General features: G+C 68.4%; 4 protein-coding genes across 6 annotated transcripts; 2 read left to right on the top strand and 2 right to left on the bottom strand.

Annotated features, from left to right (window-relative positions):
• Window positions 1–20: 20 nt before the first annotated feature.
• Window positions 21–3,267, bottom strand: LRRC46 (leucine rich repeat containing 46). The gene is given in 9 exon segments (XM_074926539.1): window positions 21–407; window positions 410–490; window positions 492–684; window positions 979–1,048; window positions 1,733–1,842; window positions 2,012–2,058; window positions 2,499–2,607; window positions 2,702–2,798; window positions 2,898–3,267. Coding segments are annotated over 9 exon segments (1,347 nt in total). The 5' UTR covers window positions 3,157–3,267; the 3' UTR covers window positions 21–26.
• Window positions 3,268–3,420: 153 nt separating this feature from the next.
• Window positions 3,421–5,476, top strand: MRPL10 (mitochondrial ribosomal protein L10). 2 transcript variants are annotated; one of them, XM_074926739.1, is made up of 5 exons: window positions 3,421–3,481; window positions 3,667–3,836; window positions 4,209–4,373; window positions 4,465–4,609; window positions 4,858–5,476. In XM_074926739.1, the coding sequence occupies exons 1-5, from the start codon at window positions 3,442–3,444 to the stop codon at window positions 5,106–5,108; spliced, it is 771 nt and encodes a 256-aa protein (XP_074782840.1). In that variant the 5' UTR covers window positions 3,421–3,441; the 3' UTR covers window positions 5,109–5,476. The 2 variants fall into 2 exon arrangements, with proteins under 2 accessions (XP_074782840.1, XP_074782841.1); XM_074926740.1 differs by having other exon boundaries at window positions 3,667–3,845.
• Window positions 5,477–5,843: 367 nt separating this feature from the next.
• On the top strand, window positions 5,844–14,675 carry OSBPL7 (oxysterol binding protein like 7). Of its 2 annotated transcripts, none has more exons than XM_074926484.1 (23): window positions 5,844–5,978; window positions 7,106–7,316; window positions 7,551–7,673; window positions 7,859–7,912; window positions 8,037–8,150; window positions 8,254–8,373; window positions 8,466–8,586; window positions 8,679–8,782; window positions 8,884–8,976; window positions 9,092–9,221; window positions 9,348–9,472; window positions 9,701–9,781; window positions 9,871–10,002; window positions 10,508–10,598; window positions 10,669–10,943; window positions 11,620–11,757; window positions 11,835–11,898; window positions 11,991–12,069; window positions 12,204–12,348; window positions 12,899–13,040; window positions 13,136–13,262; window positions 14,044–14,166; window positions 14,375–14,675. In XM_074926484.1, the coding sequence occupies exons 2-23, from the start codon at window positions 7,224–7,226 to the stop codon at window positions 14,481–14,483; spliced, it is 2,583 nt and encodes an 860-aa protein (XP_074782585.1). In that variant the 5' UTR covers window positions 5,844–5,978; window positions 7,106–7,223; the 3' UTR covers window positions 14,484–14,675. The 2 variants fall into 2 exon arrangements, with proteins under 2 accessions (XP_074782585.1, XP_074782584.1); XM_074926483.1 differs by having other exon boundaries at window positions 12,180–12,348.
• A 707-nt stretch (window positions 14,676–15,382) lies between these two features.
• Window positions 15,383–24,697, bottom strand: TBX21 (T-box transcription factor 21). The gene is made up of 6 exons (XM_074926485.1): window positions 24,126–24,697; window positions 17,345–17,499; window positions 17,102–17,223; window positions 16,864–17,022; window positions 16,221–16,282; window positions 15,383–16,113 (listed from the first exon to the last, which is right to left on the bottom strand). The coding sequence occupies exons 1-6, from the start codon at window positions 24,587–24,589 to the stop codon at window positions 15,465–15,467; spliced, it is 1,611 nt and encodes a 536-aa protein (XP_074782586.1). The 5' UTR covers window positions 24,590–24,697; the 3' UTR covers window positions 15,383–15,464.
• Between the last annotated feature and the right edge of the window lie 2,995 nt (window positions 24,698–27,692).

Here is a 27,692-nt window from a genome sequence, read left to right as displayed (position 1 = left end):
GTGCTGCTGCGGGGTATTTGGGGGAACTACCTATTTCCTTCTCCTTTGGCGCGAGTTTCCTCCTCCAGAGCCTTGGGCCGGGGCTGGCTCCTGCCCGGAGCTCGCTGCGGCTGCAGGCAGGGGTGCTGCCTGCCACGTCTTGGCAGCGGTGGCAGCTGCGTCCCCGGCTTCGCTTGGGTACGGGGCTGAGACCTCCTGGATGTCGGGGCTGCGACGCAGGCGGCTCCGTCCCTGCCGGGGCTCAGCCGTGCGGGAGGCGGCAGCAAACCCCGACGTTCCCGCAGCTCCTCCAGCTCTTCCAGGCGGGACCGGTGTTCCTCCAGGGCCTCCCTCCGGCGCTGCCGCGAGCGCCCGGCCAGCTCCCGGTGCAGATCCGCAAAGAAATCTGCCAGGGATGGAGGGAGGGAGAATTACCGGAGAGCTGGCACGGCCACCTGAGCTCCCCGCCGCTCCTGTCACCCTTGGGGACAGAGGGACCGGCCTGCTTAACACCCAACGTGTCCTGCTTCAGTCTGAGCACCTTGGCCTGCAGTGAAAGGGCCGCTCGGCTCAGAGAGCAACTCATCGTCTTCATCCTCACTGCTGGAAGAGCCTCCTTCCTCCTCCTCCTCCTCGCCCACGCTGCCAGGGACGGGCTGGGCGTCCAGCTGCAGGAGGTGGGGCAGGGCTCCCACCACCAGCTCCCTGCAAGCACCGGAGGAAAAGCAGATGTTCCCCTGTCACACGGCATCGCCTCGGGGCTGGGAGCGGGTTTCGGGGTGCCACTGAACCCCTGGCACTAAGCCCCCCCAGCACTGCGCCCCCCTGTCCCTGCTTCGTGCAGCCCCCCCCCCCCCCCCCAGCCCAATTTCTGATTTCTGGGGTTTGGAGTGGGGGGGGGGCTTAGGCTGTATTTGATATTTGGGGGGGCCTGTGCCCTGCTGAGGGGCGCGTGTGGTTTGGGGGTCTTGCTCACCCCCTCCAGCTCCCCTGACCCACCTGTACCCGTGCTGGCGGGTGCATTCGTTTCCCGTTAAGTCGAGGAGACGGAGGGCGCGGGGCAGCTCCTCTGCAGGGACAAAGGGAAGGCAGAAAGGGGCTGAGACGGGACCTGAGCCCCCCCAGCACCAAACCCCCACACCCCCCGCAGCTCTTCACACCCTCCTGAGGCCACAGCCCTGCTGTGAGCCCCAGCTCTCACCTCACAGCTGGGGAAACTGAGGCAGGGAGGGTGGGAATGTGTATTACACACACTCCTGAGTGAGGACTGAGGGTTTTCCCCTTCCCAGGCCCTCGCTTTTCCCTCTCTCATCCCTATCTGCAAGCCAGGAGGAAGGGAGGGAGCTATTTTCCCTCTGTCCCTCCTTCTTCTGCCAAAAAATCACCCACGGGAGGAGCCAGCTGGAAGTTGCATGAAGGGTTGTGAGGGCTGGAGCAGCTTTGCCATGAGGTTGAAATCCCCACGTCTGATCTGAGCCGCTGAAATGTTCTGCCGAAGCAGGACACAAGGTGGAAGCAGACACCTGGAGTCTGCCAGCAGAAGGGACGGCTCAAACCTGGTCACAGAGCTCCTCTGGTGTCACGTTGGGGCACAAACACCAGCCCCAGGGGGACTTTGCTGGGGCTTTGGCTGGGATCTGTGGGCCAGAGGCCCCGGCAGAGCCCGGACCAAGGGGCTGCCAGTGTTTTCCTGGTACCAGAGGCACCTCTTGAGCAGAGCCAGGCCACGTCCCGTCCCGTTCCTGCCTCCCACCTGGGTCCAGCGTCTGTATCTGGTTGTGGGACAAGTCCAGGACGCGCAGCTGTCGCAGGGGCTGCAGGTTCTCCACTCGGCGGATGCGGTTTCCAGCCAGGGAGAGGAACCTGCAGAGCACGGGGAGGGCAGAGGTGTGAGGTGAGGGGACAGCACGGCCCCCAAGGTCAGAGCCAGGGGCACCAGGCTGTCAGGGGATGCGATTTGAACACCTCCCCCAGCTCTGCCAAGGGAAGGAGGGAGCCCCGTGAACTCCTTGGGGGCAGGAGCTGCCCGTACCGCAGGTTGGGAAAGCAGCCCAGGTTCTCAATCTTCTCAATTTGGTTCTGGGGGAAAAAAAAAAAAAAAAAAAAAAGTAACATGTTTTCCTACTGCATGAAAAATCAGACTTCCGGAACACCCCAGGATTGCTCCAGCCTCACAGAGGCAACACAATATCCCACCGCTGCCACGGGAGCTTTGCAGAGAGGGTACGGGGCTGAGATGGCGTGAAGAGCCTGGCTGAGTTCAGGGGAACCCTGAGGCTCCTCACGTGGGTTTAAACCGAATGTTTTAATGAGTTTAACTCCAAATGGCTGACGCCAGACCCTCGCTGAATTACGCTGGTGGCATTGTCCTCAGAGGGGAGCACCGCCAGCCCCTCTGGCCATGTGGGGAGGCAAAGCTCTGGAGCAGAACTGGGGGTGTTTGTGGTGCCCCCGAGGAGGCCTTTACCCGCAGGACCGGGGCTGATCTCCGCGGCCCCACGCCTGCCATAGCATCTCACCTGCTGCAGGTAGAGGCTGTGAATCTCCCGCAGGCTCTGGAGCCTCCCGATAGCACAGATGTTCTCCCGGTCCAAGCGGAGGGTCGAGGGGGGCAGCAGCTCTGTGGATCTAGAGGAAGAGGGGTGCTCGGGGTGTCCTTTGTGCCCAGAGACCCCTGCCTGCCAGCCTGGGTGGTGAAGGGGGGGTCTGTGCGGATCCTCACTGGCTCTCCGGGCGCGGGGGCTCCACCAGCTGAGGCGGGTTCCTCGTGACGATGAGGCTGTCGGTGAGGGTCACCCCCGGGGATGGCGGCTCACAGTCTGTGGGAAACCAGAGTGACAGGGCCCAGGTTAGTGGGGTCCAGTCCCCCGTACCCTCCCGGGCTGACAGGTGAACTGCCCCTGCAATCGCTCACTCACCCCCAAGCGGGGTCTCCCCCAGGTCAGCCATGGCGGGGGGGTGGTCCATGTCCTTGTCCCTTCCTTGGGCCATTGGGTGGGTGTGTGGTGGGGGCTGGGCTGGTCCCACCGCTCTCTGCCAGGGGAAGGCTGCTGAGGCAATGGGGGGCAGAACCCTGCGGGCTGGGGGGGTCGGTGGGGACAGGACTGCTGAGCTGGGGGGGATCAGCACTGGGACCCCCAGGTGGGGCAACAAGACCCTAGAGCCTGGGGGAACCATGGGGCTGGGATCCCCGGGATGGGCTCGGGGGGGTGTCACTGGGACCAGACCCCCAGGCTGGGGGGCACAGAGACCCCCGGAATGGGGCAGGGCCGCGGGCCAGGGCCAGGGGCTGGGGGGCCGCGGGGCGCCGCAGGCCGCAGCGTGCCCGTTGCTAGGAGACGGGCGGCACCGGAAGGGGCGGGGCGGAGGGGGCGCCCCCTGCCGGGCCCTGCGCGTCCTCTCCGCGCATGCGCGCCTCGGGTCCTCCGCCTCCCCACAAGCCTTTGCGCTCCCGCGGCAAAAATGGCGGCGCTGAGCGGCGGCGGCGCGCCGTGGCGGCGGGGTGAGGGGCTCCTCGCCGGGGCCGGGCGCCTCCCCGGGGCTCGGGCAGGGGCGAGCGGCGATGCTGGGCGGTGGTCTGGCGGGGGAGGGTGTGCGTGCGGCCCGGCGTGCCCTTACTCCCTCCGCCGGGAGCCCGGGGCCCTGACGCCGGCCTTGAGCTCTTCCCACTGTGCGTCCTCTCCGCAGGCTGGCTGCCCGCCCTCCAGCTCGTCCGCCGCGGCTCCAAAGCCGTCACCCGTCACTGGAAAGCCATGCACTTCCAGCGCCAAAAGCTGATGGCCGTGACCGAGTACGTGGCCCCGCGGCCGGCCATCCCGCCGTGCTGCCTGCCCCCCAAGAAGGAAACGCCCGAGGAGGTAAATTTTGTGGCGTGTGGGCTGTGGGGCCTCAGTGTCCTAGGAGACCGAGTAGCTTTACACGCCCGGTGCGTGTGCTTTGCTCTGGGGATTTGTCAGGGGGTCACAGGCTGTGGTACACACCCCCCAGGACAGCCCTGCCCCGAGCTTAGCCTGGCCGGACACCTGTGTGAGCTTTCTGGGGTGTTTCCTGCCCCTTTTCGTTATGTTGTGGGTGGCTGGGAGATGCCCCAGCTGGTAATCCCAGTACTGGAAACCAGGTGAGTCCCAATCCGTGGCAGGGTTTCAGGGCAGCAGCTCCATTTGCAGGGTGGGAGCGGGGGGAGGCAGGAGCCGTTGCCCCTGCGGCCCATCGCTGCTCACTCCCCTCAGGACAACGGTTACGTCCGGCTGTTACGGCGGCAGGTGGAGGAGGTGTTCCGGGACAATCGGATGATTGCTGTGTGTCATTACAACGCCATGCCTGATGAGGACATGGTGCTGATGAGGTACTACCTTCGGAAGCACAACATTGCGGTCAAGTTTGTCCTGAACGAGGTAGGGGCAGATCCTGCTGTGGTTGAAGGGGGAAGAAGCGAGACAACCCTGCTGGGGTGAAAAGCTGCATTTTGAGAGCTGTCTCCCCCAGATTGCCAGACCCGTGCTGTCCCAGTCCAAGTACAAGAATCTCCTCCCTCTCTTTGTGGCACGCAATATCCTGCTGGTGAGCCCGGAGTTGAAGGCGAAGGAGATGCTGCGGGTGCTGAAGGGAGTGCCGCAGGTCAGCCTCCTGGGTGAGCACCTTCCCTGCCTCCCCTTCTGCCGGCGCCGCGCTCGGGGCTCTCCTCTGGTGCTGGGGGAGAGGTTCTCCCTCCGGAACGGGGCTGCGTCTGCAGGGTATCCGTTAAAATGAGGGGATAGGTGGCGAGCGGTGGGGGTCCTGCCTGCAGGAGCGAAATTTTCCTTGTGTGTCCGTGGAAGACAAAAGGGTTCTGGCTCTGGCACCCCACCGCCCGTTCTCAGCCCCGCACCTCTCTTCCAGGTGCCTGCATCGACAACACCATCCTGAGCAGGCAGGGAGTGGAGAATTTTGCCAAGCTGCCCTCGCTGGAGGCCTCCCAGGGGCAGACGGTGGGTGCCCTGGCCCTCCTGCCCTCCCAAACATCCTCCCTGCTCCAGCGTGGCTCCGCTCACCTCCTGGCTCTCCTGGATCAGCACATCCATCGCCTGCGAGCCGGGGAGTCGGGGAGCCCAACTGAGCCCACCCCTGCCCAGGACGTGGGGGCTCACTGATGCTGGCCCCCAGGCCCCGTGTGGTGGCCGGGACTTGGCTCCTTCACTGGCTGCGGTCAGAGAAGAGGCCGGGGGGGGTCAGGGCTGGAAGGTTTGGCCCCGGTGTGCAGCCAGCGGCGGGACTGAGGGTCCTGCAGCATCACTGGCCCGTTAGGGGAGTCCTGGCCCTTCCCGGTGCTCCCTGCTGCCCGCACCGACAGCGTCTGGGAACGTCCCGGCTGCGTTTCAGGCCCCGTTGGAGTCACTGAGATGGGCTGGAGGAGGCAGAGCGTGGCGGGGGGGGGATATGGGGTGCTCCAACCCCCCCTCCCCAACTGGGGGCAGCGAGGGGGAGCCCTGTCCTGTCCATTAAAACGTGGTGGTGGAGATGCCGGAGGCCTCGTCTTGGATTTGGGGGGTGCGTGGGGGGGCTCCTGCCCCTTGAGGCCGTGGGGAGAAGCCAGGAGATGCTCTGGGGCCGGGGGTGGGCACAGGAAATCCCGGGGTGGGGAGGGGGATGAGCCCCGGGTGGTGCCTTTTTTTTTGGGGGGGGGGTACCCCTGTCCTGCATGGGCAGAGCTCGTGGGTTGACCTGTTCTGTGTGGGCTGGGGTGGGGGGGTCGGCAGGGAATGGGGGCGGCGGCGGGGGGGGGAATCCGGATCCACCCGTGCTCGGGACGCGGCTGGGTCCGACTCGGTGGCGGCAGGCGGGGGGGGTCCCGGTGTCCCGAGGGCCTCCCCCCCGGTGCTGGCGGCTCCGGTCCTCCACGGTGCAGGGGGCAGAGCCGAGCGGCTCCGGGCCGGCGCCTCCCGCCTCCTTCCGTGTTCCGGTTCCTGCAGCCGCCGGGCAGGATGCGACCGGCCCCGGCTGCCCGCCCGCCGCCCGCCCAGGTGAGCACCGGGGACCCGGCCCGGGGAGGGGGGAGCCCCGCGCTCCCCCCGCTCCTCCCCGCCAGGGCTCCGCGGCCGCCGGCAGCCGGATCCGGTCCCCGCTGCTCCGGGGGCGGGGGGTGGGGGGGGTGGCACCTCCGTGGGGCAGGCGGGGGGACACGGCGATGGGCTTTGCCCCACGGGGGGGGGGGGGGAGGGTGGTGGGAGGGGGGGGTGGGCTTTGCCCCACGCAGGAGTGGCAGTGTGTTGGGGGGCTGTCCCCCGCGCTGCCGGGGGTCGTGCCCGTGCCCTGTCCGGGGCGCGCAGGGGCTTTGCCCCCCACTCCGGTGGGGGCTGCAGGCAGAGGGGGCGACCGGGGACCCCCGGGACCCCCGGCCCAGCACCGCTCCCGTGCTTTGGGGGGGGTTGGGGGTGTGTGGGAACCCCCCGGTGTGGGGGGGTTGTCTCTGCTCGTTGCCGAGCTGGGCAGGGCGAGAGGGGGTCCGGGCTGCGGTGGGAGCCCCCCCCCGCCCCGCATCCCCCCGCGGTGCCGTGGTTACCGGTGCCGGGGCTTGGCCGCCGTTCCCGGGTTATCCCAGGACCGGTCCTACAGCAGCGGCCGGGCCGCCTGGGTACCCGGGCAGGGTCAGAGCTGGGGGGGGGCTGGCGAGGCGGGAAGGGGAGGGGGGGGGAGCTGCCCTGTGCCTCAGTTTCCCCCTCCTGTAACTGTGAAGGGCAAAGGTTGGGGTTTGGAGGGGGGGTGGGGGGGGACATGTCCCGGTTTAGGGGTGCTGGGATGGACCCGGGCTGGTCCCACTCTCTGTACCCCGGGTCACCCTCTTGGCTGTGCCCGCCGTGGGGCTGCCCCATGGCGCCGCGTCCCGGGGGTGACGGAGCAGCGGACTCTGGACCTGCCGGGGGGGGGGCCGGGCAGCGGAGGCGCGATAAGGCTGGGTGGGTCGAAGGCTCCATCTCACACGGAAGCTTCTGGGCCCCAGGCGTAGTCACGTGCGAGGCTCCCCGCTCCCGGGGGGGGCCGGGAGGATCCCCCCTACCCCTTGTTCTGTCAGGCAGGGCAGGAAAACTGCAGGCAGGGTGAGTGGTGGCCCCCCCCTTGTGCTCCCTGACGTGGGGTCCCCTCCTCGCAGTGGCTCCCACCACTCGGGCCGTGACGGCCAAGTTCAGACTCCCCAGCCCCGCAGCTCGGACAGGAGAGGGGGGGGCTTGGCCTGCCCCCCCCCCCCAGCCCCCTCCACTCCACCAGCCATGGGCAGCCACGAGAAGGACCCGTCCTCTCCGAAAAGGGCCCTGTCACGCTCCAACAGCACCGTGTCCTCCAAGCACAGCAGCGTTCAGCAGGTTGGGGGGGGCTCTGGGATTGGGGGGGGGGGGGTGTTCAGTGGGATCTCGTGCCCACAGGCTGGCCTGGAGGTGCCGTGAGGCCTCGGGGGGCTTCACCCCACTTTAAGAAGGGTGATGCAGAGGTGCCCCATCTCCTGGGGGCACCAAGTGTCCCTACCCGGGGACAAGAGGGGGAACACCCTACCTGCTCCCGGTGTCGGGGGACCCCTGCGCTGAACCCCGTCCCCGCAGGGCTCGGAGAGCTGGGAGGTGGTGGAGGAGCCGCATGCGCGGGGCAGCCCCGGCCGGGAGCCACCGCGGCACGAGGGCTACCTGCTCAAGAAGAGGAAATGGCCCCTGAAGGGCTGGCACAAGGTAACGGGCACCGGGAGCCATCGCCCAGGTGGTCCTGGGTGCCGTGCCTGGTCCTGGGTGCAGTGCCCGGCCCTGGGTGCTGTTCCCTGCCCTGGCGCCTTTTGGGCCCCTGGATAGGGGGGTGCAGGGAGTGGTCTCTGACAGACACCCCCCCCCTCGCAACAATCGTCCCTTTCTGTCCCCAGAGGTACTTTGTGCTGGAGAACGGCATCCTGAAATATGCCACCACGCTCCAGGACGTGAGTGTGGGGCTGGGTTGTGTCCGTGCAGCCGCCCCGTGGGTTCAGGGTGGGGGAGAGACCCCATGACCCCCATGAGGAAAAGGGGGTTTTCACCCTGACAGGGGTCCCGGGGCTCCCCCAGGTCCTCAAGGGCAAACTGCACGGAGCCATCGACATCCGTCAGTCTGTCATGTCCGTCAACAAGAAGGCGCAGCGAGTCGACCTGGACACGGAGGAGAACATTTACCACCTCAAGGTGCTGGGGGGGGGGGGGCTGTAGCCGGGGCTGGGGGCTTTGGGTTGTGTCTGTGTGTCCCCCCCCCCGGTTCCCCCCACCTCAACTTGCCCCCGTCCCACAGATCAAGTCCCCAGAGCTCTTTGCCAGCTGGGTGAGCAGCCTCTGCTCCCATCACCAGGGCGAGAGGCCCGAGCCCTGCCCCCGGGGGGGGCCCATAGGGAGGAACCCCCCCAACGCGCAGGTGGGTGACACCTCGGGCTGATGATACGGGGCAGCGTCTGGGCGTGGAAGTCCTGACAGCAGCCCCGGGGGTGCCCTTCTCCCCTGCTGCAGGGCCCGTGGACGCGGATCCTGCCCTCGGGCAGTGCCCCTGCCCTCTCCACCCTCGCCAGTTCCCGGGACAAGGTGAACGCCTGGCTGAAGGACAGCGAGGGGCTGGAGCGCTGCTCGGCTGGTGAGCAGGGGCGGGAGGGGATCCCCGAGGCGGCGGGGGGGGGTGTGCCCTGTCCCCCCCCCCTGACCAGGCTCGCCCTGTGCCCGTGGCAGAGCTGTCGGAGTGCCAGGCGAAGCTGCAGGAGCTGACTGGGATGCTGCAGAGCCTGGAGGCCCTGCACCGCATCCCCTCGGCCCCCCTCATCTCCGGCAGCCAGGTGAGCGGGACGGCGGCGGGCGTGGGGCTGAGCATCGCCCAGCGGCCCCCCCAGCCCTTCCTGGGGAGGGTCTGGCTCCAGCCCCTTCCCCTCGCTTCCAGCCCTCGGCTGCCACGGAGAGGCCCAAGAAGGGCAGGAGGACCACCAAGATCTGGTGCACCCAGAGCTTCGCCAAAGATGACACCATCGGCAGGGTGAGGGGGAGCGGGCGTCCCGCCGGGCTCTGCCTGCCCCCAGCTGAGCTGCTGCCCGGGGACAGAGCCCCCGGGGTCCCCCCGCTGACCCCCCCGTGTCCCGTCCCCCCCCAAGGTGGGCCGCCTGCACGGCTCCGTCCCCAACCTCTCGCGCTACCTGGAGCCATCCCAGAGCCAGCTGCCCTTCGGCCTCCCCCCCGAGTACAGCCAACTGCAGAGGAGCTTCTGGGTCCTGGCCCAGAAAGGTGGGATGGGGCGGGGTGTGTGTGGGGTGCTGAGCCCCACGGCGGGTCCCGGCAGTGGCAGGGCAGGTGCTGGGGTGCCGTCCCACAGCCTGACCCCCCCCCCCCCTTGCCCCTGTCTCCCGGCAGTGCATGGCTCGCTCAGCAGCGTGGTGGCCGCGCTGGTGGCCGAGAGGGCCCGGCTGGAGGAGATGCGGCAGGCGCTGGACCGGCGGCGCTCAGCCCCGCGCCCGGGCGGTGCCGGTAACACCGGGGTGAGGGAGCGCAGGGGGCCGGGCGGGGGCTGCCCCCGGCTTTGGGGCCCGCCAGGGCTGCTGTTAGGGTGTCGGTGGGTGCAGTGAGTTGGCAGGGTCTGAGCCTGGTGCTGAGTGCCTGGGCAGCAGTGGGGTGATCCCCCCCTCCCCGTCAGCCCCATACTGACTGAGGGGAGACACGCTGGGGGGGGGCAGGGGCCTCAGCTCAGCCTCCCCCTCCCCTCACAGGCCGCCCTGCGCCGCTTCCACTCCCTCTCCGTCTCCTCCGACACCACCCTGGACTCCTTCGCCTCGCTGCACCCCGATGAGGTTAGGGGGGGCCGGGAGGGGTTGGGGGGCCCGGGTGGTCCTCCTGGGGCGGGGGGGGGTGGGTGCTGAGGCGGTGTCTGTCCCCGCAGCCGGAGGCGCTGCCAGCCAAGGGCCGGGAGCAGCAGCTCTCCAACCGCAGCATCGTCTCGCTGGCCGACTCGCACACCGAGTTTTTCGACGCCTGCGAGGTTTTCCTCTCCGCCAGCTCCTCTGAGAACGAGGTGGGGAGGGGCTTCGGCCGGGGACGGGGCCCTGACAAGGTGGGGGGGCTCTGCAGACCCCCCCTGCCACCCTCTCACCCCCCCACTGTTGCTCTGGGTTCATCTCTTCCTTCTCTCTACCCTGTCCCCTTCCCATTAGCCGGCCTGGGAGCTGCCCCCCACTCCCACCCCGCTCCCCCTGTCCCCCCCCAGCCCCTGTATCGCCCCCCCCCAGTCCCCCTGATCTTCTCTATCCAGGTGCTCAAGGTCTCTGCAGTCTCTGAGCCCGGTGGTGGGGGCCAAGTGCTACTGGTGGCCCCCCCCCTCCCCTGCTCCCCTCTCCTGCTGCCCCACCACCCCCTCCCCATCCTGACCACCGCCCCCAGCCCATCCCAGGCACCCGCGGCTCATCCCATCCTCCCGGGGGGGCCCTGCCCTGTACAGCCCCCCTTGCTGGGGTAACCCCCAGACACCCCGCCCTGGCCCCCCCCCCCAAATCCGCCGACGGTCCCCTGCCCCTCCCCAGCCTTCGGACGACGAGTCGTGCATCAGCGAGGCCACCACCAGCGCCTGCGAGGACGCGGCCGAGCCGGGGGGGCCGGGCCGCCCCCCGACAGGTAACGGGGTGTGAGGGGGCCGGGGGTTTGGGGGTCGGCGATTCCCACCCCACCGCCCGATTCCCGGCAGGAGCGGAGGGGCCGGGGGTGCCCGTGGAGCCGCCGCTGGAGCTACCGGGGCCGGACCCGCGACGGCGGAGCTGCCTGCCCGCCCCCCCCGCGCCTCCGGGGGACGTGAGCCTGTGGGGGCTGCTGCGGAGCAGCGTGGGGAAGGACCTGTCACGCGTGGCGCTGCCCGTGCAGCTCAACGAGCCGCTCAACACGCTCCAGCGGCTCTGCGAGGAGCTGGAGTACAGCGCGCTGCTGGACCGCGCCAGCCGCGCCCGAGACCCCCGGCAGCGCCTGGTCAGCGGGGGGGGGTCGGGGGGGGTCGGGGGGAACACGGGGAGGTCGAGGGCACGGGGGATGTGGAGGACGTGGGGAGCGTGGGAAGGTCGGGGGGTTGAGGGACACGGGGGGACTTGGGGAGGTTGAGGATTTGGGGGGGTTTGGGGGACGCGGGGGTTGTGGGAGCACGGGGGGGCTCGGGGGGGGGTCAGGGGACTTTGGAGGCGGGAGTGGCACGGGGAGGTCGAGGGCACAGGGGATGTGGGAGGGTCGGGAAGGTTGGGGGTTTGGGAGACACGAAGGGATTTTGGGGGGAAACGTGGAGTTTGAGGCTTGGGGGGGGGCTTGGGGGACACGGGTAGTTCAAGGATTGGGGGCGCTGGGGACACAGGGAAGCTGGAGGGGCACGGGGGTAGCAGGAGTTCGGGGGACATGGGGGGGCTCGGGGCCAGGGTGGACTCAGGGGTCTTGGGGGGAGCCCGAGAACACGGAGGGACACGGGGAGTTTGGGGATTTAGGGGGCACGGGGGAGCTCAGGGGACACGTGGGAGCAGCAGGGGTGCAGGGTCAGAGGGACCCACGGCGGGGGGGGTGTCGGGGGACACCGGGCCCACAATGGGCACGGCCGAGGGGGGCGGAGGGGGCCTCTGGGCGCCGTTTTGCCGTGGTGACAGCGCGGTGGCTGCGGGGACAGGTCTACGTGGCCGCCTTCGCGGTGTCTGCCTACGCCTCCACCTACTACCGGGCGGGCAGCAAACCCTTCAACCCGGTGCTGGGCGAGACCTACGAGTGCGTGCGGCCCGACCGCGGGTTCCGCTTCATCAGCGAGCAGGTGGGGACGGGGACAGGGACGGGGACGGGGACACGGGGCCGCCTGAGGCCGTGGCACATCCCTCGCCCTCCCTCCAGGTCTGCCACCACCCTCCCATCTCCGCCTGCCACGCCGAGTCCGACAACTTCATCTTCTGGCAAGGTGGGTGCTGGGGAGGGCGTTGGGGACGCACGAGGGGGGTGAGGGGGGGGTGTCACCACTTCTCAACCCCCCCACTTTTCTACCTCGCCCAGACATGAGGTGGAAGAACAAATTCTGGGGCAAATCCCTGGAGATTGTCCCCGTGGGCACCGTCAACGTCCAGCTGCCCAGGTGAGACCCCGACAGGTCCCGTCTGTCTGTCTGTCTGTCTGTCTCTATCTGTCCGTCCCCCCCGCCCCGGCTGCCGCCGCCACGGTGCCGCCCCTCCCGCCCTCCCCCAGCCGACGGTGGGGCCGTGCCCGCAGGACCGGGGACCACTTTGAGTGGAACAAGGTGACGACGTGCATCCACAACGTCCTCAGCGGCCCGCGCTGGATCGAGCACTACGGGGAGGTGCTGATCCGCAACACCCGCGACCCCTCCTACCACTGCAAGATCACCTTCTGCAAGGTGCGGCCCGACCTTGCCCCCAGACCCGCCCTGGACACGCCCCTTAGTCCCACCCCATAGCCCCGCCCTTCCACGCGCTCCTGACTCCGCCCTCATCGGGATCGCTGTAGCCTGGCCACGCCCATCTGGGTGTGACCCTGCCCCCTTTATCTACATATTCAAGATCATGTTGTTGTCATCCCACCCCATTTCCCTAATGGCCACACCCCTTTCCCAATAGCCCCACCCTTTCCCAATGGCCACACCCCTTTCTCCAATGGCCATGCCCATTTCCCAATAGACCAGCTCATTTCCCCAATGGCCATGCCCCTTTCCCAGTGACCCCGCCCCAAAACTCATACCCCCACCCTTTCCCAATAGCCACGCCCCTTCCCCGTGTCCACACCTCTCACGGCCCCACCCTTTCACAATGACTCCACTCCTCAGCTCCACCCATTTCCCAGCGCCCCCACCCATTTCCCAGTGGCCCCGCCCCTCACTCAGGGCCCCGCCCTTTCCCCACGGCCCCGCCCCAGCCCCACCCATCCCGCCCAGCCCTCTCTGGCCGCAGGCTCGGTACTGGGGCTCGGGGGCCAACGAGGTGCAGGGGGCCGTGCTGACCCGCGGCGGGACGGTGGTGGAGCGCCTGGCCGGCAAGTGGCACGAGGGGCTGCACCGGGGGCCAGCGCCGGGACAGTGCGTCTGGAGAGCCAGTAAGGACCGGGGGGGCCACACGTTGGGTATGGGTGGTGGGATACCCCCATTCTGGGGGGGTCTCATCACTGTTCTCCCCCCGCCCTTCCTGCAGACCCCATGCCCCGTGACCATGAGAAGAACTACGGCTTCACCCAGTTCGCCCTGGAGCTGAACGAGCTCACGCCCGACCTGCGGCGGGTCCTGCCCTCCACCGACACCCGCCTGCGCCCCGACCAGCGGTGAGCAGCACCCCAGCACCGGGGAGGGGCTGCTCCCTCCTGTCTACCCCGGCAGGGTTAGCCAGCCGGCTGGACAGGAGCCAGCAGTGTGCCCAGGGGCCAAGGAGGGCAACGGCATCCTGGCTTGTGTGAGCCCTGGCGTGGCCAGCAGGGACAGGGAAGGGATCTGAGCCCTGGGCTCGGCACTGGGGAGGCCGCCCCTCGCTGAGGGGGTTCAGTTCTGGGCCCCTCACCCCAAAAAGGCCATTGAATGACTCGAGCGTGGCCAGAGAAGGGCAACGGAGCTGGGGCAGGGTCTGGAGCACAGGTCTGCTGGGGAGCGGCTGGGGGAACTGGGGGGGTTCAGTCTGGAGAAGAGGAGGCTGAGGGGAGACTTCCTGGCCCTCTGCAACTCCCTGCCAGGAGGGGGCAGAGAGGGGGGATGAGTCTCTGGAGCCAAGGCCCCAGCGCCAGGCCCCGAGGGAATGGCCTCAAGCTGCCCAGGGCAGGGTCAGGCTGGCTCTGAGGAAGGATTTCTGTGCAGAAGGGGCTGTTGGGCGTTGGAATGGGCTGCCCAGGGCAGGGGGGAGTCCCCGGGATCCCTGGGGGGGTTGAAGAGTCGGGCTGAGCCAGCGCTGAGGGATCTGGGGGAGTTGGGAAGGGTCAGGGGGAGGCTCATGGTTGGGCTGGAGGAGCTGCAAGGACTTTCCCAGCCCGGATGGGTCTGGGATTCTGGGAGGAGGACATGACGCTGGGGCTGCCCAGCTCACCCCAGCGATGTCTGTGCCCCCTCCCCGCCCAGGTACCTGGAGGAAGGCAACGTGCCCGCGGCCGAGACGCAGAAACGCCAAATCGAGCAGCTGCAGCGCGACCGGCGCCGGGTCATGGAGGAGAACAACATCGCGCACCAGGCTCGCTTCTTCAGGTCCGGCACCGCCAGGGGGGGTCCCAGGGCTGGGGGGGCCTGGGGGGGGCTCCCAGGGCTGGGGTACGGGGCAGCACACAGGGCACAGGGGCAGCCCGTGGTTCAGGGGGATGCGGGGCTCTCTGGGAATAGGGGAGACCCCTCTGGGGGTCTGATGGCAGCGCAGATGTGACCCCGTTCCCCCCCCCGTTCCCCCCCCCGTCCCCAGGCGGCTGACAGATGCCAACGGCAAGGAGTCGTGGGTGACCAACAACACCTACTGGAAGCTGCGCCTGGACCCCGGCTTCGCCCACCTCGACAGCGCGGTGCTCTGGTAGCGACCCCCCCGCCCCCCCCCCCCGCCTGCGGGGTGCTGAGTCCCTCCCCAGCTCATCACAGCAGCGGGGCTGGTCCCCCCAGCACGAGGGGTGCGGTGCCCCCCCTCTCCCCCAGTCGTTTTGCCAGTGTTAAAGCAAAACTGGGATATAAAAGGGAGGGGGCAAGGCGGGGGAGGGGGCACAGGCAGTGCTTCCCCCCCCCCCCCCCCCCCCCCCGGCTCCCTGACCCAGGGCAGAGCCTTGGGGCTGGCTGGGGCCCGTGGGGCAGGGGCTGGTGGTGCCCCTGGGGGGCACAGGGTGCCTGGGTCCCTGGCTGGCTGGGGGGGGGGCAGCAGGGGGTCGCGGGGTGCCCGCAGGCGGGCAGAGCCCTCTGACACCCCCCCCCGGCTGGGCACAGGGGCTGCTCTAATAAAGGTTGCAAAGAGCTGGGGTGTGCAGAGTTTCCTTCCCCCCCCCGCCCCCCCCCCCCCCCGGCTCTGGGGCTCAGGACCCTGCTCCCAGGGGGAGCATGAGTCCCATAGCCCCCCCCTCGCCCCCCTCCCGTGCCTCAGTTTCCCTCCCACCTGTCCGCAGAGGAGAGCAAAGAGCCGCGTGCCTCACAGCGTCCCCTTTATTGCGAGATATGCTGCTGCCCGCGGGGGCTCAATAAATACTTCGGCATTAACCCCCCCCCCCCCCCCCGCCCCCCACCTTAAAAACCAATGACGACAGGAGAAAAAAAAAAAAAAAGCATCTCCCCCTCTCCCTGTCCCCTCCCAACTCACCCCCATGGCCCTACCGGGGTGGCACCGGGGGCTGATTGTCTGGTTGCCACCCGACCCCCCCCCCCCCCCCCCGCTCCACTCAAGTCTTCCCAGGTGTGAAATGGGGACACACACACACACACACACACACACACACACACACACACACGCACACACACAGGACCCCTCACACCCAGCTCCCGTCGTCTTGGGGTGCGTGGAGCCGGAGTGGGGGGGGTTAGTTGCCGTAGAAGCCGTAGTAGCCACCGTCGGCACCCGGGTCCTTGTCGTAGAGGTCCCCGTTGCGGGGCGGGGGGGAGCTCTCGGTGCTGGAGGGGTACGGGGACACCCGCCGCCGCTTGCACTCGTACAGCCCCGAGTCCGAGGAGTCTCCCGAGGTGGCGGCGGGGGGCTCGGGGGCCCAGCCCTCCGCCTCCTTCCCCTTGTCCTCCCGGGGCTCCCGGTACCAGCCCAGAGCCCCGGGGCTGCCCTTGGGGCCGTATTGCCCGGGGCTCCAGCCCCCCGCTGCCCCGAACCCCCCCGGCCCCTCGGGGTAGTAAGGGAGGGGAGGGTGGGGGCTAGGTGACAGGGCAAAGGGCTTCACCCCGTAGGGCACAAGTTTGCCCCCCCCGTACCCCCCTTCGTAGCCGCCGTACTCCAGCGCCCCGGCGGCGGGTGGCTGCTGGGGGGTGAAGTACCAGCGTGGGGGGTCCTTGGGGGGCAGCGGCAGCGGAGCCCCCCGCTCCCCACTGAAAAAGCGCCCGGGGGGCAGCGGGTACTGCTCGGGCAGGAAGGGCTGGAAGCGGGGAGCGGGCAGGAGCTGCTGGCAGCCGGGACCCTCCGGCGGAGATGGGGTGAGGCGGTCACCCTCCGAGGCCGTGTACATCCTGGGGGGGGACAGGGTGGGAGTGGGGGGGGTGCCCTCCTGCCAGGTGGGGCAGTGGCGGAGGAGGGGGACCAGCGGGAGGGTTGGGGGGGGGACACACACACTCACGAGTCAAAGTTATCCCGGAAGCCTTTGGCGAAGGGGTTGTGGTCGATCTTCAGTTGGGTGATCTGAGGGGGGGGGCATGGAGCTGCTGCCAGCCTGTCCCCCCCCCTCACCTCCTCCAGCGATGTCCCCTCTTTTCCCTCAAGCAGCTTCCCCCCGCACCCCAAGTCCCAGGACACCCACCTCAGCACCCGTGGGGCTCAGCCACACTCGGGGGGGGGGGGGGGGAGGGAATGGGGTGATCGCTGAGATGCTGATGGGATGCTGGCGGGGGGGGGAACTGCAGGGCGCTGAGGGGATGCAGAGGGTACTGGGCGGGGGGGCTACTGGGATGCTGAAAGGATCTGGGGGGAGGTTACTGGGATGCTGAGGGGATGTGGGGGGGTACCAGGTGTTGCGGGGATGCTGTGGACAAGGGTGTTGGCAGAGGGGGGGGACTGGGGGGACCACTGGGGTTTCCCTGGTGCTGGGGACCTTAGAGGGTGCTGGGGGCATTGCTCTGAGGGGGGGTTCTGGGGGCTGCTGTGATGCTGGGGCTTAGCAGTGGTTTCTGCGGCCCTGGGAGGATGCTGGGGGAGTTGCTGGGGTTCCTGTGCTTGTCGGGGTGGGGGGTATTTGGGGGGGGGGGGTTGTGTATCATACTCACGTCGGCGTTCTGGTAGGCTGTGACGGCGATGAACTGGGTCTCGGGGAAGGCGAAGGTGTGGGTGTGCGGGGAGGGGTACACCTCCTCGCCCTCGCCCTCCTTCACCTCCGTCACGTGCAGCCGGGGCTGGTACTTGTGCAGCGACTGCAGCACGATCATCTGGGGGGGGGGGCGTCGTGGGCAGTCAAAGTCGGGGGGCCCACGGGGACCCATCACGGCCCAGAGAGAGGAGCCTTACCTGGCTGACGTTGTTGGATGCGCCCTTGTTGTTGGTGAGCTTCAGCTTCCCGAAGGAGACCTCCTGCCGCATCCAGTGCGCGCCCGTGTTGGGCGAGTCGGGGTGCAGGTAGAGGCGGTTCCCTGGGGAAAGGAAGAAAGAAAGAAAGGGGTTGGGGGGGCAGCAAGGATGGGGTGTGTCCCTCCCCCGCTGCCTGGCACCGTGAGGAGGAAGGGGATTGGGGGATCGGGGGGGTGGCTGTACCTGGCATGTTGCCCTCGGCTTTGCCACACTGCACCCACTTGCCGCCCTGGTAGCGCCAGTGGTGCTGGTCCACCAGCACCACGTCAACGCAGACGCTGTAGTGGGCCACGGGGTTGAGCCCCGAGAGGTTGAAGCTGAGGAACGGGAACATGCGCCTGGGGAGGGGACACAGGACATTGTCACACACACACACACACACACACCCCCTCCACTCTTACCCCTTGGCACAAAGGCCTGCACGGGGTGGGGAGGGGTGATGGGGAAACAGAGGCAGTGGGATGCCCACACACACTCTCCCCCTCCCTGTGCCCGGCTGGGTGCCCGTGAGGAGCTGACTGACCCCAGCAGCTGGGGGGATGCTCTCAGGGCTGATTTACCCCCCCCCGCCCCGGTATCTTCCTCCCCCTCCCCAAGCACCTTCCGGATCGGAAACCAACACCACTGCTATTTCAGGCTGGGCGCCAGCCTGCGCCAAGGGCAGGAAGGGGACAGGACGGGACGGCCGGGGGGGACCCTGTGGCCGTGGGGCTGCAGCTGCCACCCCCCCACCATGGAGCTGCACCCCGCTGTCCCCCCCGGCACACACCCGGGGAGGGGGGACCCAAACTCCAGCCCTGAGGTGGGCGAGCCGACATCCTCCCCTCTCCAAGTTCAGGCCCTCCTTTACCATCACCGGCCCCAGTAGCCCCAGTTGCCAGCCCAGGTTTGCAGCGGGGCCTTGAGCTGTGGCCAGGGGTGCTGGTTCAGCCCCCGCCCCCCCCCCCCCGGCAGACCTCAGCTCTTCAACTGCAGCATTTTGGCATTTTGGCACCCGCAGCCGGAGCTGGAACCTGTCCCCGTCCCCGCCAGCAGCCCCGACCCCGCTGCGCCGGCCGCCCCGTTAATGTCACCCACGTTAACGAGCCACCGCTGGTGGGGAGCAGGATGGAGCCTCCCCCTCAACACCAACATGGGGGACACGGAGAGGCCCCCAGCCCTGCCTCCAGCTTTGTCTGCGTGAGATACACGTGGGGTGATGAGGGAAATCATCCTGACCCCCTCTGGGGGAAGACACCCCCGTCCCCCTCCCTCCCGTGGGCTGTGCCGCTTCCCGTCTGCTGGCAGCTGGTGGGTGAAGGTGGGGGGCGGCTGGGGGGGGGGGGTTGGGGGGGGGGCTGGGTTCGCCCTCCCTATTTCCTCGAAGTGCCGGCGTTTCTCATAAAGCGGGTGATGGAACTTCTCCGAAAGCGCCCCCCCCCCCGAAAGTCTCACCCAGCTGAGAGGGTCCTGTGTGGGGCTGGGGGCTTCCATCTCCCCCTGTGCCTGTCCCCGTGTCCAGGCCGGGTTTGGGCAGTAAGGGGGTGGGGGGTGGGGGGGGCTGCTCCCCAGAAGCATCATCCCAGCAGGAGCGAGGGACAGGGCCGGCAGCGGGGCTGCCCACCGGCAGGATTCACCCCTGGCAGGGAGCTGGGGGGGGGGGGGTGGGCGGTTAATTTTCCTCCCCACCAGCACGGGAAGGGGGTCCCCTGCCTGCTCCTGGCCACCCCAGTCCCCAGCACACCCCAGCTTCCCACCGGCCCCAAGGCAGAGCCCTGTGAGCTCATGACAGGGATGACACGATGCACTCAGGGGGCTGCTGCACCAGGGAGCCCAACCGAGCCCCCCCCACCCCGCCCCTGCACACCAGGGAGGGTCTAAACCCGGGTGAGGGGCTGGGGGCACCGGGTAGGAAGCGGGGCGCGGGCAGTGCCCGGGCAGAGGGGAAGCAGCATGCAAAGAGCGGTGGAAAGAGCGCGCGTAGCCCGCGCCGGGTGCTGCTGACTCAAAATTGCCCTCGCGAGAGAGAGAGGGGAAAAGAAAAGAAAGAAAAGAAAAAAGAAAAAGAAAGCAGCGCTCGTGGCAAAGAGCAGCGCACGTGCTCCCCAGAGCCAGGCCGGCCGGTGGCCCCGAGCATCCCGCGTACCCCGGCCGAGCCCCCGCAGGCCCCTTCCCACCACCCGCCCGCCAAGAGCGGGCACCTGCCAGGGCTCAGAGCTGCTCTGGAGCCAGCGAGCCGCGGCCGTGGCGAGGGAAGGTGGTTCCTGCCACTGATAAAAACTTGCAGCCACATCAAAGGGCGGCAGCGAGGGGCTGCGCTGGCTCCGAGCCCCCGCCGAGCTCTCGCAGGGACGATGCCTCGCCGCGCTGCGGGTGCCAAAGCCCTCGCTGCCACCCGCTCCCGGCACACCAGGCGGTGGCTGGGCCCGGGGGCAAGCAGCCAGGCCGGGTGTTGCACCAGCCCCGAGCTGCTGCAAGGAGCAGGGAGGAAGAAAACAGCCTTTTTCTGGGTTTTGGGTTCTTTTGGGGTTTTTGGGTTTTTTTGTTTTTTTTTTTTTTTTGCACCTTGCTCGCTCCGACACCGGCGGTTCCCCGGCTCCCCGAGCCTCGCGCTGCCGGCGGAGCAGAGAGAGAGTCACAGCTCAAACGCTGCCGCGGTGCAAACCGCAGGGCTCGGCCGGGGCACGGGAAGGTGGGGGGTAAGGCCCGAAACCATTGCACGCCTCGAGTTTATTTTTAAAACCCCCAGCACTTGAGCTCCCAGGGCTGCTGCTCGGGCAGCGCTTGGTTCCTCTGGGTTTGGCCTCTGTGGTTTGGGGGGGGGCCCATAGCGGGGTGCAGGATGCCCTGGCCAATTCACCCCCACCCCTGCCGTGCACCCCAAAAACTGGTGGGTGCCTCTAGTTTCTCCCTCCTTCGCCTGTTTGTTTTTGGAGTGCTGGAAGGGGCTCCTGGCTGCCAGGTTGCGCCGAGGTTTGTTCCTGCGTGAACCCCTCAGCTCCTCGGGGGGCTGCGGGAGGGGCGGGGTGTGCGACCATGGGGCAGGGGCACCAGGGGTCATGGGGACATGCCAGCACATCCAGGGGACATGGGTGTCAAGTTAGGTGATGTGGGGACACTGGGGGACACAGGCAGCGGGGATGGGGGGCCAGGATGAACCCAGGAAAATCCAGGGCCGGACTGCCTGCAAACCTGCCTGCGGCCAGGAGCGCAGCCCCCTCTCAGGCAGCACCCCCCCCAGCCCTGCCTGGCCCCCCAGCAGCGCCCTGGGTGGGGGGGGTGAGGGGGCTGCCAGCTTCCTGAGCCACCTCCTCTCCCAGCGGCAACAAGCACGCCCCAGCCCGAGCGGCCGCAAGAACCACGGTTACAGCAGAGATCGGCGCAGCCCCCCAGCACGCTCCATGCTCCCCCCTGCCCTCACTGCACGGCTGCACGGCACGGCACGGTGACATGGCACGGTGACACGGCACAGTGACATGGCCTAGCACGGTGACACAGCCTGGCTGCACGGCACGGCACAGTGGCACAGCACGGTGACATGGCACAGCTACTTGGCATGGCACAGTGACATGGCCAGGCTGCTTGGCACGGCCCAGTGACATGGCCTGGCACGGTGACACAGCCTGGCTGCATGGCACAGCACAGTGGCACGGCACGGTGACACGGCATGGTGTCAGGGCACGGCTGCTTGGCATGGCACGGTGACACAGCCTAGCTGCACAGCACAGCACGGTGACACGGCCTGGCACAGGTGACATGGCCTGGCTGCATGGCACAGTAGCACGGCACAGTGACATGGCACGGTGACACGACACGGTGACACAGCACAGCGGCGTGGTGCCATGTGGCTGCGTTGCACAGCTGTGTGGTTTCACGACGCAGCTGCTGGGCACGGCACAGTGACATGGCATGGCACGGTGACATGGCATGGCACGGTGACACGGTACGGCACGGTGACACGGTACAGCATGCTGACACGGTGTGGCCTCACGGTGCTGCGTGGCTGCATGGCACGGCACAGGTGCGTGGCATGGCTACATGGTGGCACGGCACGGCTACACCACTGCCTCCGAGCACTGGGCCACCCCAGCCCAGCCCACACGGGAACAGCAGCCGCCAGCCCGGACAAACCCCCCAAAAAAGATAAAACCAGCTCTTGTGTTCCCCCAAATGTGCGGCCACCCCTGGCACCTCTCAAACCGAAGCCAACCCTCGTGGCAAACCCAGCACGTGTGTCCCCAAAGCTGTCCCCCATGTCCCCTCCAAAGGCAACGCCATCCCTTGAGTCCCCAAATGCAAAGCCAGCCCCTGTGTCCCCCCAAAAGGCAAAATCAGCTCCTGTGTCCCCCCAAAAGGCAAAATCAGCTCCTGTGTCCCCCCAAAAGGCAAAGCCAGCCCCTGTGTCCCCCCAAAAGGCAAAGCCAGCCCTGACTTGGCAGCAGGGCGCCGTGGCAGGAATTCCCCAGGCCCTTCGCAGCCGGGGTGATGGTGAGTCCTTGGGGGTTTCCGCAGAAATCCGGCCCCGGCTGAGCCCCAAGAACCGTGGGGGGGTGGAGGAGGGATGGGCACCCGCGTGGGAAACCGGGAGGAAATTATTTTTGCTGGGGACGAGTGGGCGCAGGACAGCGGGGGATGGCGCGGGAGGGCAGCGTGTCAGAGCCGGGGCAGGGAAGGTGCCGGGGGGCAAATCCCAGCGCCCCACCAGGGTCACCCCGGTGCCGCTGTCTCCCACCTGGCCTCGGCTCCTCTCCATGGGGATGTGGGGGGGCTGCACCCCAGGGATGCTGCCAGTGGGATGGGGACACAACCCCTGTCCTGCCGCAGAGCCCCCCAGCCCGGTGGGTGCCAGCTTTGGGGCACCCGTCCCCCTCGAAGCCCCGCTTTGGGTTTTTTTCTGTGTCTCAGCAGCGCTGCAGCCCGGCCCTGCACACAGATTTTTTGCAAAAGCAGCTCAGGGTTGGGGGAAACGGATGTTTTGTGGCTCTGAGTCTGATGTCTCCCCGGGCTGGGTTTGCTGTGAGCCCCCACCCGGCACAGAGCACATTCCCCCACCCCGACCCCAGCCCCTCTGCAGAGCGGTCCTGGGGGGGATGGAGCTGGAAAAACAGCCCCCAAAATCACCTCAGCTGCAGGCTGCGAGGTGGTGGCAGAGCCCAGAGGGGCAGCGGGTCTTTGGGGGCACCCCAGTTTCCAGACCCTCACCACCAGATCCTGAGCCACCCTGATGAAGAGGGGAGACGGGGGGGGGGGGAAACGGGCACTGCCCCAGCACCGGCCACGACGGCTGGGAAAAAGGAGAAAAGCCACGGGGCGGATTTCAGCGGGTTCCTGGAGGACCTGAACGGTGGTGGGCGAGAAACCACCATTTGTGGGGGCCCAGCATCCCCGCCACCCCCTTGGCCGATGCTGGGGACGCGTCACCCCACCCGTGCCGGTGCCGGTTTGCTGCCGAGCGGCCCCAAGGCCGGCGGGGGGTGGAGGGGGGGGGCAGCAGGCCCGGGAATGGCCGTGGCAAACCAAGCGGCCCTAACGTGTTTAGACTTCCAACACATTAAGCAGGTTGGGCTCAGCATCGAAGTGACACCGTCTGTCTCGGCCGAGGGAAGAGGACACGGAGCGTCGCTGCCGGCAGCCCCCACGCTGGGCAGAAAGAGACCCCCCCCGGGCCAGGGAATGCGGTGGAGGGAGGGGGGTGTCTCTGCCAGCTGCCCCGTCACCCCCTCGTTGGGGATTTTCAGCAGCCACCGCAGCCCCTGAGCCCGATCCGGAGGGGGCTGAGCCCCAAACTCTGCCCCACCGTGCTCCCGCTCCCTTCCTCACCCCAGCACATTGAGACCTCCCAAACTGCAGCCCGGGGCCCGAGTGCCCCCCCCCGTGTCACCCCACTGTGACGATGGGCACCGACGTTTCAGGTTCCCCCTCGCTCCAAGTCGGGGCGACTCCACAACCCCCCCAGGGCCCGTATCACACCAGGCCCCCTCCAGCCCCTGCAAACCGGGGTATCGGTAAGAGGTGGGGTGGGCTTCAGCCCCCCCCCACATATCCCCCAACCCTCCCCCGGCCTGTGAACACCCCGGGTGGGTGCCAGCGCGGAGGGGACAGCGGGTGCCCGGCTGCGGTGTCACCAACGGCACCCAGGACGTTGCCGAAATGTTCCCCCTTCCCCAGGAACATGGGGGCGGGGGGCCACCCGGCCTCTGCCTGTCCCACGGAGCAGGGGGGGTGGATTTCCATCCCGGAAGGAGGACAGCAAACAGAGGGGGGTGTCACCCACCCCCCGCGCTCAGGGGGTGGCACTGGGCTCTCACTACTTGTTGCGGCGCTGAGCTCAGGATCCGGCCCGTGGGTCGAGGCCGGATAACGCCGCCGCCGGGCCCCCGGCACCATCTCCGCCACCTTCCTGGCACAACAAACCCTGCCCGGAGGCGGAAGGTGCGGACCCCCAACCCGACACAGTGGGGGACACCCCCCAGACCCATTTCTCCTTCCAACAAGTCTCAACTCCCCGAGAAAACAAGACTCGGGGAGGGGGGGGTGTGGTGTGTCTAATCTACTTTGCTCCCCTACTTTTTTTTTTTTCCTTTGCACAGACAGACAGGCATCACCCCCAAAACCACAGGGATGGGGATCCCCTCTTACACATCCCCCCCCCTCCACCTCGCACAGTCGGCCCCACAAACACCTCCCACCCTTTGGGGACACAAGACAAGAAGCTCCAGCCCCTCACTGTGCCGGTCACCCCCTGCCCACCCCGCAGCCCCCCCAAACCTGTCCCGCACCCCTCTCTGCACCCCCCTACCACCAGCATCCCCAATGCCCCCCCCCGCCTGTATCCTTGCCCAGGGACCCCTGCCCGCTGCTCCCTGTGCTGGTCCCGTTGCCGGTCTCTGTCCCGGTACCCCCTCCCGGTGCCCTCCCCGGTGCTCCTCTGTCCCGGTACCCCCTCCCGGTGCCCCCCCCGGTACCCCCCGGTTCCCCAGCTCACCTGCCCTGCTTGGTGATGATCATCTCGGTCTGGTGCTTGTGGAACTTGGCCCAGAGCGGGTAGTTGTTGAGCATCACCTGCACCTTCCCGGCCGCCCGGTACCCGGGGAGGGCGCAGAGCGGCCCGGCGCGGGGGCACAACGGCGCGGCCCCGGGGGTGTAAGCGCCCTCCGCACCCCCGTACAGCTCCGCGCCCGCGTAACCCTCCACCGCGTAACCCTCGACCGGAGCGGCGGCGGGAGGCGGCGGGGCCCGGTAAGGCGGGCACGGTCCCAGAAACCGGCCGCTGAAACTACCGGGAGCACCGTAGGGTAGCGGGGGGACTCCCGGCTCCGGTCCCCCCCCATCACCGTAGAAGGCGGCGGCATCCCGGGGGCCCGGCGGCTCCTTGGCGAAGCTGGAGGTGCCGCTGAGCATGGGGGCGGCGGGGCGGGGGGCTCCGGTGCCCGGCTCCAGCGCGCCCATGGACGGGGGGGGCGGGCACCGGCCCCGTTCAGCCGCTCATGGGGGCCCCACCGGCGGCCCCGGGACCCGGAGCCGGGAGCGTTTCAGCGGTGCCCCCCCCACCGGGCTCCCACCGCCCCCTCCATGCCCAGCGGCCGCGGATGGGGGGGGGGGGGAGGGATGGGGATAAGGGGGGGGGGGGGGCGGCAAGCCGGGACAAGCCAAGGGGGAGGGGGTTTAAAAAAGCCAAGAAAAATAGAACCCGAAAAACCAAATAAAAAACCCCAAACACCTGGAAAGCCCCCAAAAGTGCCGTCGGAGGGGGTGGGGGTTTGTCGGCGGCGCGGCGGGGGGGGGCCCACCCTGCCCCGCTGCTCCGGTGCCGCTGCCGGTGCCCTCACACGCTCCACCTGCCCATCCCCGTGGCCCCGCGCCTCTTATCCAAAGAAGCGGCTCCGCGCCGGGAGCTCCGCCCCCCCCCGTCATCCCCCCCCCGAGGAGCCGGCCCCCACCGGGGCGGGGGGGGGGGGCGGGCCGGGAGGCGGGGAGCGGGACACGCGGGTGCGGGACACGCGGGGAGCGCAGCCCGGGGAGGGGATGGGGGGACACGGGGGACACGGAGGGCGGGAGGGGATGGGGGACACGGGGGGGGGAGATGGGAGGGGGGACGCGGGAGGAGCCGCGGCCGTGGGACACTGTCAGGGGTGGGGACACGGGAGGGGACGGGGACACTCTGGGGGGACGCGGGGACAGAGCGTGGTGTGACCAGAGCACCAGGGTGGGGGGCCGCGCTCTGGTATTTTGGGGCTCTGGGGTGGCACGGGGGGGGCATTAATTAATCCATTAATTAACCCGCGAGCGGTGAGTGGGCCCTGTGTGTGGGAGAGACCAGGGCAACCCCCAGACTCGATATTTCGGGTCCCCCCCGCACATTCTGGTGTCCCAGCAGACACGGGAGGCGGCTCAGGCTGACCCGGGGACCGCGGGGGGGGGCTCACCCCGTTCTCGGCCCCTTCCCCTTCTGCTGGATTTGGGGTGATCCGAGCTCCCGGGGAGCTCAGACCCTCCGTGCCCACCCCCAGGCCAGGCCTTCCCGGCACCTGCCCTTGACCCCGCTGCGCCGGGGGGAGTCCCCGTGTCCCCCGGAGCCATCACGAAGGTATTTTTGCTGCGGGGGGGCCGCTTCCCTTGGCAGCTCCCCAGCTCGGCGCCCGTCAATACTTTCCATTCCCAGTGGGGCAGCGCCGCGGGAGGGTGGGGGACGGCTGGGTGCCACCCTGCGCCCGTCGCTCCCACACGGCGGGGAAGGACGAGGGACACTGCCACCAGCGCCTGTGTCCCCTCCCTGGGGTCCTGGCTCGGCCCTGGGGTGCAGGGATGTGGCCAGGCCTGCGGGACCCCCCTGGGGCTGGGGGGGGGGGTGTGGAGAGCCGGGGGGGGGGCAGAAAGGGGCTTATGTGGGTCTCTACCAACCCCACATCTAACCCCCCTGGGCCCCACGTCGCAGGTGTCCCCCTCCCGGGGGGCAGCAGGAGGGGATGGGGACAGGGGTGGGGACGGGGGTGATGAGGAGGAGGATGGCAACAGCTCTGCTTCCCCCACGGAGGGATCCAGCTGTGGGGCGGGAGGAAATGGGGAGTTAAGGATGCACAGGGAGGGGGCTGCGGCCGTGGGGGGCGGATGGAGGGGACCCCCCCGGCCGGCCGGAGCGGTGGTGGTCTCGCAGGGGGGGGGTTGTGTATTGGCCCATCAGACACAGCTTAGCAGCCATTCGGGACGGCTTTTCACCGGTGTCATTGTTCCGAGGGGTCCCCCGGCTTCAATCCCTATGCAAAGCCCCCCCCCCTCCCCGCTGCTGTGTGTGTCCCCCCCCTCCTGTTTTTCCGGCTCCCTGCCAGCTCCTCCCTGTCCCTAATCCCTCAGGAGTTAGTGGGGGAGAGGGGCTGATGTTGGGGCTTGTGGCAGTGGAAAGGGGGGGGGAGGATTTTTGCAGCCCCCCCCCCACGCACCCTCCATGCTCGCCCCTGGCCTGGTGTGGACACAAACACACACGGAGAAACACACGCACACACGCGCGTGTACCCCCCCTCCCTGGCACAGCCGCTGCCCGCTGGGCGTGATGCTTGTGCCCAGGGCAGCGCACGGCAGCTGTGTCTGTACCACCCCACCCCCCCCCCCCGGGTACCCCCAGGCTGCCAGGGCACTGCCACCCCCCCCAACCCATCAGGCAGGAATCCCCCCCCGAGTTCCCAAGTGAAGATAAACAAGGAAAATAAGGAAATTTCCAGAAAATCTTTCTAGGAGGTAAAAATAAAGGCCAAAGGAGAGGGTTATGGAGGGAGGGGGGGAACAACTCATTAAAGGAGAGGGGGGGGAAGCAAGTGGTGCAGCACATGTGCTCCCTGACGTCACGACGTGCTAATTCATTCCTGTTATACCATCGCCGGCGAGGATAAATTCACAGGCACAGCACCCCCCCCCTGCCCCCCCAACCCCTGCGAGATCCGCCGTCGCGGCCGCCCAGATGGGTGTTGGGCCCATGAGCATCCCCCCTGCGCCCGAGGCTGGGGACCTGCCACCGCCACCCCACGTCCCCCTCGTCCCCGAGGGTCCTGGTCCCGAATGGTGCCGACAGCGGGATCCGGCAGGGTGGGGGAAGCAGCGTGGCTCTGTCCCCTGGATGTCACGTCCTTGAGTGTTGTGTCCCCTTTTGCCCCCCTCCCGCCATGGTAAAGTGACACCGGGGGACACTGCCCTCCCTGGGAGACACAGCAGGACTCCTGGGGCGATGGTTGTCACACGCGTCCCCGCGCAGGGAGGGCTCCAGGGCCAGGGGGGAGCCGTGTCCTGACTGTCACCTTGAACAGCCTCCGACCGCCCCGTCTACCGGTGTCGGGGATGCTCCAGGGCAGCCTCAGCTCAGGGATTCGGGCTTGGTTTCCCCCCCCCCGACGTCGTGTCCCTCGGGATGGGACAGTGTCTGCGCCAAGCGGCCGGAGCTCAACCCTCCACGGCAAGAGAGAACCAAGATTTGGGTCCAAACCTCCCCAAAGCCGGGCAGCGACTAAATCTGGCCGGGTGTCCTCACCTGCAGGGCCCTCCGGGAGGGCAGAAGCCCTGGGGA

This window comes from Athene noctua, chromosome 25 (genome assembly GCF_965140245.1).
Source record: "Athene noctua chromosome 25, bAthNoc1.hap1.1, whole genome shotgun sequence".
NCBI lineage: Eukaryota > Metazoa > Chordata > Aves > Strigiformes > Strigidae > Athene > Athene noctua.
Note: the sequence above shows the minus strand (reverse complement) of the source record. Positions and strands in the feature narration are given on the sequence as shown.